General features: G+C 32.1%; 1 protein-coding gene across 1 annotated transcript in view; it reads left to right on the top strand.

Moving 5' to 3' along the window:
- Positions 1 to 11,922, top strand: part of LOC107445955 (protein O-mannosyl-transferase TMTC1) — a 364,666-nt gene that overhangs the window by 308,814 nt on the left and 43,930 nt on the right. The window contains exon 11 of the mRNA XM_071187075.1: positions 10,234 to 10,377. Coding sequence (XP_071043176.1) covers positions 10,234 to 10,377 — 144 coding nt within the window. The remainder of the gene's footprint in view (positions 1 to 10,233; positions 10,378 to 11,922) is intronic.

Raw genomic sequence — 11,922 nt, 5'->3', positions numbered from 1 at the left:
TGGAAGAAGCTACCCTCGCCATGTAAAAAAATTACATCTTTTTAGTAAATACTAAGTCATTAAAATAAATTTGAATTCAAATAAATGACGCGTAATTCGTTAAACTTATTAAAAATGTGCTATAGTATAATTAGTGATATAAATCAAAAACCGTCAAATAAATTCGTAATATATAAATTCGTGAAAAAAAGCGCTTTCAACAAAATACTAAAATAGAGATCTATCGACAAAGACTACTCACTTCTGCCTAGCTTAATAGTATGAGATTGCCGCAGCTGATAGGATGAATTTCGGAAGAGATCACATTTAGTGAGAATTCTCTCTCTGGTTATTTCAGTTTCCGTTTTTAAAAGCGCTATATGTTGAGCCACCTTAGCTAGATTTGGCATGTGACATTATTAGCAGCTATCATGGGTCGATTTTCTAGCGTTGCCATTCGGGGAGTCGTAATGAGGCTTTTTCTTGTCGCCGTGTAAGAGAAATATGTATATAGATTTTTTACACATTTTTCAAAAATCTTAATTTGTTCCCAACAAACGTGATTTAATTGCTTCCATTAACTAATTGGCACTTACTTGATGCATGTTATAATTTATATACTTGCTATTATGGGATTGTTGTGGTGTGTAGGTACATTTGAAGTATCAGAAGGTTTACAGGTTAAACATTAAGATTTTATTAACCCCATCACAAACACGCTACATGCAAAATAATAAGATCAATGAGAGTTAGGACTGCACGTCCTTTTGCAATGAGTTTCAACAGAGAAAGATGATGTGTTCGGTTCGGATCTTATCAGAGAAATGAATTAGTCACACCTTTAATGTGCACCATTAATGATTGGCTAGATTTAATTTGAGAAATAAGCTTATTGGATCAGAATTTTGATAGTCACTTTTTAGTTTCAGTTCCCAATTCTGGGTTTCAGTTTCAATTTATAAATTTCACTTCACGAAAATTGTGATTGACAGATAAAGAAAAGTGAAAGTAATTATGGATCACCACACTATGATTATCTTAACAAGCGAGCAATTTTTTTTTTCATTCGAACAATAAATTTCAAATCATTAAAATTTGGTTTGGGTAGGGGCACTCGATATTCTATAAGGTTTATTGCTTTGTTTTTTTTTAATCTGTAAATTCAACCACTTACATCTATGTTTTCGGCACGAAGTTTGAACTCCAAAGCACGAAGAACAAATTTATTTGAAAGTTATAATTTATATACTTGCCATGATTGTCTTGAAAACATGCGAGCAATAGGAATTTTTTCATCATTAAAATTTGGTTTTAGGGTGCCCGGTATTCTTATAAGGTTTATTGTTTTGCTTTGTTTTTTCCTAATCTATAAATTCAACCACCGCATCTATGTTTTGAACACGACGTTTAAACCCCGAAGAAAGCAGACCAAATTTATTTGAACGTTTTGATAAACCAATTTTTTTTTATTCTCTAAAATAATCAATAGAGTACTTTCATACGAAATAGCCATTGAATAATAAGAAATAAAAAAATTCCTAAAGTGTCTCAAATGTTAAATCGACAGTGTATTTTGTGTAAAGTGTTAAATCGACAGGTGCATTTATCCGTTTTATTCTGATTTTTTATATTGAGGTGTTACAAAATGTAGCTTTATTTTTAAAAAAATAAAGTGGTGTGATGTATGCGTTCAAACTTTTATTTTTTACCAATTCTAGTCACGGGTATCCAAATTGTTAGTAAAATATGGTTGGTAAGGATCTTTTAATTCTCCTGGAAAATGATGACTTTAAAGCAATAGTCCTACCACAATACTTGCTTTTTAAAAAAAATAATAACTGTCCGATCAGAGAAAGTTGATCTATACCATTCCATGCCTTGTTTTTAGGAGAAACAGAAGTAGATTTACCAAGATGTGATTTCAACTATTTTCTTCTTAAGTTAAATAGGATTAGTTTTCATTACGTCTGCTGAATGAAAACTCTTTTCGTTAATTGAGAAAAAAGAATAATCTATCAATTTAATTACTATAATTTTATGAACATGTATATGGATACTATTTTTACCATAATTTTACAATCATGCATATGGATACTTTCTTTTACAAAACTAGATTTACCGAGTTGTGATTTCGACTATTTTCTTAAGTTAAATAAGATTAGTTTTCATTACGTCTACTGAATGAAAACGCTTCTCGTTAATTGAGAAAAAAGAATCTATCAACTTAATTACTATAATTTTATGAAGATGTATGTAGATACTATTTTTACTATAATTTTATAACCATGTATATGGATATTATCTTTTACGAAACTAGATTCACCGAGATGTGATTTCGACTGTTTTCTTCTTAAGTTAAATGAGATTAGTTTTCATTACGTCTTCTGAATGAAAACACTTCTCGTTAATTGAGAAAAAAAAGCACAATCTATCTATTTAATTACCCTCAGCTACAGCCAATGAATTGTTAAAACCAGTATAATTACATAAAGTAAAGCTTAGCACAGAATTTTCTTTTCCTCGGCCTTATTCAGTTACGTAACAAAGGGCATAATTAGAAATATTTTTTTTCCAGCCAAACTTTCTCCGGAATAACGCCAAACATTGGAACAGCATTAATAAACATCGTCTCTCTGATACAATAAATTACGAACGATATAATGAAATTTTGTATTAAAAGCAATAGGATTTTACCCCACAAAACGTTATAATTGAGCAACTTAACAGGAGTCTTTTCCCCTTTATCTCGTGCGTATAGGGAAAAAAAATTCTTTCTCTTCAGATTCTAGTTATAAATCACACAAACAGCCAAACCACGATACAGCCGCACCGTTGCTCTGTACCTTCGTATCAGCGCTTATAAAAAATAAGCCACGATTTTGTAAATTGCTGTTTGGCGAAGCTTTTTGTTTTTTTCCTTACCTTATTTTAAGATATATTTTTTTTTCGTTCTTTTGGCTCTGTTTACTAATTATTAGGCGTGTTATCGCAGAAAGCGGATTACTTGAGAGGTAAAGGCGTAGAGGTGGGAGGGGGGATCATTAATAAATCACATTGTTTCATTAAAGAAGAAAACTTACGGAATGTGAAAGAGGGGGGGAGGGGATTTCGCAAAGGATTTATGAGGTATCTTTTGGGCAGGTGAATATAGGAAAGGGATTTTAGGAAGGGGAAATTCTTATCTCAGTTCTATTCATTAAAAATAACCCTTGTTCGTTTTCAGGCGCGCGGAAGATTAAAAGTGATATTTCATCAAAATAATAAAAAAAATAATGTATTTTTGGTAGCAAAGCAACGATTCTAGCGTCTAGTTGTTAAAGAAACTCTTTCCTATGTTTTTAATACAAATAAGAATTCTGTGATGTTTTAGAAATTACATTCAAACCATTTTTAAATGAATTATTCTATATTTTTCGTGTCAGTTTAAAAATATACTTTCGTATAACTTTCCAAAAAGCGGTGCTTTAATTTTTTTTAAAGGAAAATGCTTTTAAAAGAGATTTGTTTTGTTTAAAAGTTTCTTCAATCTTATGACAATGATTTGTTATTTTTAAATCTAAAAAGAAAACTAATTTGAAAGCTAGTAACAGAAACCGAATTACGTTTATTTAAAATGCATAGCAAGAATTTGTTTAGGAGAAATTTTGGTTCGATAACGAACCCCTCATGCATTATTTTATCGCAAATGAACCTATCACAAACTATTTTACTGTAAAAGCAAACCCGTTAGAAAGTATTTTATTGTGAAAACAAATTTTTTACAAATTATTTCATCTTTAAAAATGGGAACCCTTCACAAATTATTTCACCGAGGAAATGGACCTTCACCTTTTTTTTTAAATCGAATTCTTAACCACGGTGCGTAGCCAAATCTTTCAAGAAAAAATAAGCTCCTTTTAAGTACTTTATAAGCACTCAAAAAACATTTTTAAGCACTCTATACATTAACAAAGGGCAAAATAATTTTCAAAGACTTTAAATCATGGGTCGCCAAATTTTTTTGATCATCGACCCCTACATAATTTTTCGAAATCTCCATCGACCCCCATAAAAGTAATTTTCTGTTAATTAAAATAAAACTATTAGATACTGTGTTTGTACATTTATTTTATGATTTTAAACATTTATTAAAGTAATAGTACATTGTGTAACAATAGTTTTATGAAAAATATATTGATGTCGAAATTTAAATACCTTAATATTTATTAAATAATAAGTAATTATAAGTAAGTAGAAATAATAAGTAAAGTCACTACAAATTCATTGCTTCTTAATCAATGAGATGGGTGTGTCTGGAATTTTTTTGCAAGGTTCGCTATATTGGGTTCAAAATTGGTCAATTTTAATCTTAAATCCCCTCAAAACTCCACAGTTAATTTATTTCCGTACTTAGTTAAGATTGAATTTACGTGACTGAAATCGGCTTCAACCATATAGGAACTTGGAAATGCTAGCATAAATGGCTGAGCTATTTCGTAAAGTTTTACATATTTTTGCATTATATTTATATTTGCCCAAAATTTGCTTATTGTTAAATTTTTAAAAGGCGTCTTTGCTTCAAGATCCGATAATAATTCAGCAAGCTCATCTTGCAGTTTTGTCTCGGACTGTACTAATCCATATTATTAATGCTTACCTTCTTTTTTACATGTATTGATAATTAAAATTGATATCTAAACTAAACGAATGGTTTTTTCAAAACAATAACTAATTATCAAAAACTGTAAAAGTTTTAATAATGACACTGCAAATATTCAACACAGCTTGCAAAGATAGCTGAAACTGCATATGATATTTGCGTTTTTAACATCAATACTCGTTATATGTGACATTTGGACAAGCGCACATAGGCATATGACTTATAAACCAGCTTGCTTCACCCGAATAAATATATGTTTATTAAATTTTGTTTTATAAAGAAACTTATATTAAGTCAATTACAAAAAAATTCACAAATTTTACATACAACAGTTCTTAATGCGCAAATCACACAAATTAAGTATGTGTGATTTGCGTATTAAGAGCTGTTTTTTCTTCGACCCCCAATCGACACTTCCGATTCGAATCGACCCCCTGTCTCAGATCGACCCCCGCGTTTACTGAATAGACCCCTGGGGGTCTATATAGACCACTTTGACGACCTCTGCTTTAGATGATCATGGGAAAATAACTAGTTTCTGACAAAGAACTCTTTTTCTTGATTATATTTGCCATTAAAAAATGATCGAGAAATTTTTCGGTTCGGTATCAGAGGGTGTAAAATGAAGTCTGAAATTGCGAAATGTTGCAAAATGCAGCAGAGTTGCACATGAGAGTACAAGAATCTCACCGAACCCAACTCAGTAGACGCACATACGGACTAGCAAGTATTTCATCAAACATGATTGGCGCTTACATACGCTATGGACCGGCTGAAAGGATTTGTGAAAACGTTGAATAGAACAATATGAAAAGCACGCTTTTGCATAATACGTGGCGAAAATCGACATGGTAAAGAAAAAAAAAATCTCGTTTTTGAAAAGGGNATGGACCGGCCGAAAGGATTTGTGAAAACGTTGAATAGAACAAAGTGAAAAGCACGCTTTTGCATAATACGTGGCGAAAATCGACATGGTAAAGAAAAAGAAAAAATCTCGTTTTTGAAAAGGGAAAATTAAGCACTTTTTAAAAACACCCAATGAAAAAAACATCTTTAAGGGCTTTTAAATAACGAAAATTGAAAATAAGCACCTTTAAGCACTTTTTAAAAACGCTACACACCATGTTAACAGTTACTCAACAGTTACTTAACAGTTTTTCATTTACCGATAGACAAAATCTAAGCCATCCACGAAACATATGAAACAACTTGTAGAATTATAAGCCTTCAATGTAGAAAATGTTGTGGAAAAAAATGTAACAAATCATGAAATGAAGAAACTGTTAGACTTATGAGAAAAGCATGCTTTGTACAAATTTGATGTCCAATAATTTACTAATATAAGGTTCATTTTGTAGAAGTCACATCAATCATTGACCTTTGTTTTTTAAAATGAATAAAAATATTATTTAGAGTAAGATACGGGGAAACCTCCGGGAAAGATCACTTCTATTTACGACCACTTTTGAGAGGCAAGGAGTTTTTTCCATAGACTTTATGTTGGAGAAAACTTTTAGGAAAGACCATTAAGACCTTCCCAGCGACCGGGAAAACATCTGCACTAAATACTGAAAACACGAAAAAACTATCAAAGCAAAAAATTTTACAGAACAAATAAATAGATTAAAATATATTCGAAATATTTGTGAGAAACTCTTATTTAGTGATTAGTTATGAGTTCTTTTTGACGATCCAACCTCACCGATGTTGCAGTCAGAGTTCACTAAAAGGTCTGGTTTCTTAGGACAAGCGCCTTATCTCAGCGTCAGCGGGACGTCAACGTCCCGCTGACGCCAACAAAATACTGGTTTGTTAGCTCAAGGCCTGGTTTCTTAGAACTAGCGCCTTATCTGGGCGTCAGCGGAAAGTTGACGTAGAGCTGACGCCAAAAAAATACTTTTTTGTTAGCTCAGCGTGAGCAGTCGGTCCAACGCAGACATTATCTCTCATTGCGCATGCGTTAATAACGTAAACAAATATTTATTTTGAATTTGTATTGATTTTGTTATTGTCGACCAGTGTTTTAGAGAACAAATAATGACTTTGTCCAAGAAAAAACACATTATAGCTGAGCTAAATGAAGAGTGCTATGTTTAATGAAGAAGCTATGTTTAATGTCAAAATCAAAATCTTGGCTGATTTCAATGTGCTGTTGGATGTTGTCCGCCATTGCTTCTGTGGTTAACGTCACGTTGTAATCCAACTGCAGTTGAGTTGGACGGCAATTGTAGTTCAAGATGAGCGTTCGATGACGCATACTATCAAACTCATAAATGGACCAATCAGCGCTAACCTTTGTTGTTGGCGTCCGTTGGCTATTTTGTTGGCGTCAGCGGTACGTTGACGTCACGCCGACGCCCAGATAAGGCGCTTGTCCTAAGAAACCAGACCTTAAGAAACCAAGTCTTAAGAACGATGCTATTCATGATTTACTTTTAGAATTGAAAGTTAAATTAGAAAAAAAAATTATTTAAAAAAAACAAGCATCTCAAACAAAAAAAAACTCTTCTTTTAAAGTTAACTCATTTTTATGATATAAAACTAAATGCAAACTTCAAAGAAAAACATAATTGTTTATTTATTTAAACTAGTTTTATTATTCATGATTGGTAAATTTGTTTTTACGCATAACTATATCAGTTGGGGTTATTTTTATAGACGCTAAATTTTATTCATTGAGTCTTCTTTTCATAAGGCCAACGGAAGTGGCATTTCCTCATCAAGAAACAGACACCAACCAAAATTAAAATCGTTAGCTATCATGTACCTTCGATTTTATAACCGTCGTTGAACAGCCGACCTAATTTAGGGTTTACGACTACTGTGTTCAACTCCGTAGCCTTACTTTTGAACCTCTCCAGAAGGCTAGGAAACTCCTGGGTCTGTACCCCAGGAGGTATGATCTGTTTTTGGAAAATGGAGGTCTACGTGACTCGACAGATTTAACGTGCATCAGTCACCATTTACGACACGGGATTCTTTGGCAGACGGTAATCGAACCCACGACTGCTTGGACATGGGCTCAGTGCCTTACCAACCATGCTGTCCCGGCCCCCATGTACCTTCGGTAACAATTTTGAAGCCAATGAGGTAACCTCTAAGAGCTACCTACCTCCTTCAACGGCTATTTAGCTGTGTAAAATATCTAATAAATGTAATAATATCAGCGAATAAATTAATATAAAATCGGATTACAACAAATATTTCAGACATTCATTAAAGCGACAAAGTGATTATTGACATTCACCGGTGAAAGTCGACATTCTCTTGATTTTGGTCATTCACGGTAGCATCTCCATAATCCGAATAGTTCAATTATCCGAATCAGGTCCGGTCTCAATTACTTCGGATAAGCGAGGTTTTACTGTATCTTTATGCGGAAAAAAACTATTATGTCTAGTTTTGTAATTTGAAATATCATCTGCATCTATTATTTAAGCATGCTTTGTAAATGAAGAGGTATCATTAGATCAAAAGTTATTCCGCACGAATTTGTTTCTTAATTGTGCAGACAACGTAGATTCAAGATTTTATATTTTGTGGGTTATTGAATTTAGTTATAAAATTCTTATTCCCTTTAGAATTTCAAACTTCACATTTGTTTTTTAAAGGCCAAACTTTTACTTTTAAAACCAATCGCAAATACTTTTCTCCGTTTCATTTACATCTGACGCAATAAGCAAAGGCACCATTTGTGTGCAAAAAGAGTTTTTTCATATATTTGCATAGAACTCTCTTAAAAAGTTTTATTTTTTTATCTTATTTTTTTTAAAAAAATTTCTTGAGTGACCGTTTCTTTTCATCACATACTAAAAAATAAAAAGCAAGATAAAAATCCATCCATCGTTGCCATCAAGATTTGAACAGAGTTTAACGACCCTACTTAACTTACGAGTTAAAAAGGACATTAACAGCGCCACAGATGGGCATAATTCGACACTAAACCCATAAATTGGCCGTTGCCATTCGACGAGATGGTAATTCAACTACAGAAGCGTGAGTAATTTTTACGCACGAGCTCTACTGCCTAGTCCCTGCGCTTGTGCACTTTCGCAATTAGTTTTTATATTATGATGTACTTTTTGGCAACGGGGATGCGTTTTAGTGGGCTTTAAAAAAATTCGACAAAATGGCATTGTTTTCTGCTTCGAATCGCATCTGAAGAGCAATCGTGCATTCCATTGTTTCATGCAAGAAAAGTGAAACAAAAACAGGAATAAATCATTTTTCAAACGTAAATCAGTTTGAAAATACTATTTACAATTAGTCAGTTACCAGACATTGTTTCTGTGAATATTTACACTAATATTTATCTGTGAATTAAATTTCGACGGTAAAATTAAGAGATTGATTGAAATGTTATCATTGTTTTATTGTGTTGTTTTATAACCGACTTTGAGCAGTCGACCCAATTTTGAGTTTACGACTATCAATGTTACTCTCCATGGCCTTGCATATTTAATCTCTATCCGGAAGACAAGGGAACTTCTATATCAAGCATTGGAACCAACTACACTTCGTGGAGGACTTTTTTAATGGATCTAACCCTCATTTACGTTATATGGTGAGAAAAACCACTGAAACCACGGTTCGCTCGATTGCCAGGACATTCGTCTACAACTGAGAAAATTTTTCATAAGCACTGTGATTGGTGCGACCTGGGAACGTAACACGTTTCGAGTAGTCATCGCTGGGATCCGAACCTATGGCCCTATTTGGAATGCGATCGCTCTATCCCATGAATATCTAAAGCAAAAACATTAAAAAAATCGTGATAAAACATGAATTTGCAACAATTTTCAAAAAAATTAGAATTTCGGAGCAAATTTTGAAGTTAAGTTCTCAAGTGAAAGTTGTTCATTCTGGATGTCAAATTTTAACTCCTATTTGCATGTCAGCGAACTGCAGATTGACCCAAACATGGTATTTTTCCCTTTCAAGTTTAACAGTTAATAATTCTCAAACTAATAGTCGAATCTTAACTTTTTATATTAAGTCGTACTATCTGCATTTTTTTTACCCACATACCTTTATAATTTATAATTCTCATAAATTTTATGCAGCTATTTAAAATTTAACGTAAAGTAAAAAATAATGATAAAAAATTGTAAATAATGCACTTAAAATTGCAATACTTTCCGACCCAGTTGAAATTTTGAAAAAACTTTGATTTAAATTCATAAATAAATATAGTCATTTCAGCATGCCAAATTTCATCTCTGAAGATGTATTCCTACGACCTATAAAGCGGCCCGCATGACGTTTTTTTCCTACAAGTTAGTAGTTAATAATTCTCGAACTAGTTATTTATTGTTTTTTTTTCTCATTTACGATTTTTCTGAAATAGAGAGAATAAAAAAAAAAACTGCACATTCCACAATATGCTGTCTCCCACAAATGTAGACATTTCTAAGATTTTTATTATTTATAAAAAATTAATTTAAACCGATAATACAAGGGATCTTGGAAATACTAATTACAAGGATTCTTATTCTTAAGATTCTTTATTGAAAGATTCTTTGTAATTATTCTTAAGATTCTTTATTCAAAGCTTCTTTATAAGTGTTCATTAATAGCTTCATTTTAAAGTTTTAAAATTGTCTTGCTCTTTACAGGTTGTGGCCAACGTATTCAACAACTCACAACAATCTTGGAGCATTGTTGGAGGACTTCGAAGATAAGGAAAAACATTTTCGCCAAGCAATAGCCTTCAATCCATTCTACGCTAAAGCACACTACAATCTAGCATCCCTCTACATGTAGGTGAACTTTTTTTTACTCACTTGACCAGTGGCAAGCAATTAACAAAGCGATTCGCCAAAATAAGTTTAGTCACTAAAGTCAGTCTAACTGTTTGACCACTAATTGAGCCACCCAGAGCTCCGATGTCAAATTTTATTCTTCGAAGTTGTTAAAACATTTCTAAAAACCTTGATAAAAGCGTTCATAAATTACATTGCTTACCTTTATAACCTTGATGAAACCTTGAGGAAGCCTTGATAAAAGCTTTCATAAATAGCATTGTTTACCTGAATGAAAATTTTATTAACTATATCATTAAAGTCAAACAGTCAGTCTGACTATTTGATACTTAATTTTGCTGCTTAGAGCTTCGATGGCAAATTTTATTTTTTAAAGTTGTGAAATATTTCTAAAAACCCTGATAAAACCTTGATAAAAGCTTTCATTTGCATTGTTTACCTTAATGAAAACTTTATCAATTATGTCATTTACATTAAAATTACGCGCTCAGTTTTTTTTAAACAGAATATTTAAAAACTGATATTTTTTCTCCAAGTAATGAACATATTTACAAAGCTAGTTAATACATATGTAACATTTCTTTCGCTTAATTTTTTGTTTTGTATGGAAATAAACATATTTGAGTAATTTTTTTTTATTAAAGATTTTAAAAAATTCATATATAAAAATTCAAATATAAAAATTAAAAATTTTAAAAAATTCATTTTTCAAGTTGACTTTGACAAGCCTAAAGCGAAAAAGGAAACTTTCGAAAGATGTGGTAGACATTTTCGGTGGTGGCTTATTTTGTACACAATTATAAAAACAGTTTTTTACTGTGAATTGAATTCCAAAGATAATTTCATATAAAAAAAATATTAATTTAATGCGATAAAATAAGAAGAAAAAATAGTGCGTGGAGTCCCTCCGCGCGGAAGAAGTGAAACTTCGTAATGTGGAAATGAAAATAGGAAGGGGTAGAAATTGATTTTTAGTGAAATCATATTGTTTCTTTAAGGCAAACTTTATTAACAATGCTTACAATTCACAATTGATCGCATCTTTCAATTATCATTTTCGAGTGGAGAAATATCCACATCTATAACATTTACAATCGGATTATGATAACTAAAGTAAGATACGAAATGTTTGAGTTCTATTTTTTNATTTTACCCTCCATTTAGCGGATCATTCCTACCATTTATCATTTCCAATCCAAATTTGTCTTTAAGGAAGGTTAATAATGTTTGAGTTTCAGGTAACGAGAAATTCACATTAAAATCTCCTGCAAGGATCACAGACCGCTCACAATAATCAATTTCTTCACCAGTAACGTCTGCCAGAGCTTGTGAACCTGCAGTGGATAGTGGCAATAAAGATTTTGCAATAAATAACTTAATATCCCTCATGGCTGCTTTTGGTGACATATAAATGGCAATTAGAAAAGAGAAAACCTAACAATCAATTGATATTCTCAAGAGACGTACCTTGACATAACCTTAAATCCGTCGCATTGTCCGTGGGATTGTTTTCACTCATTTTTTACAATTGTTATCCACTAA

Source organism: Parasteatoda tepidariorum, chromosome 10, assembly GCF_043381705.1.
Source record: "Parasteatoda tepidariorum isolate YZ-2023 chromosome 10, CAS_Ptep_4.0, whole genome shotgun sequence".
In the NCBI taxonomy this organism is placed as follows: Eukaryota; Metazoa; Arthropoda; class Arachnida; order Araneae; family Theridiidae; genus Parasteatoda; species Parasteatoda tepidariorum.
The sequence above is the reverse complement of the archived record's forward strand: the minus strand, read 5'-3'. Positions and strand labels throughout refer to the sequence as shown.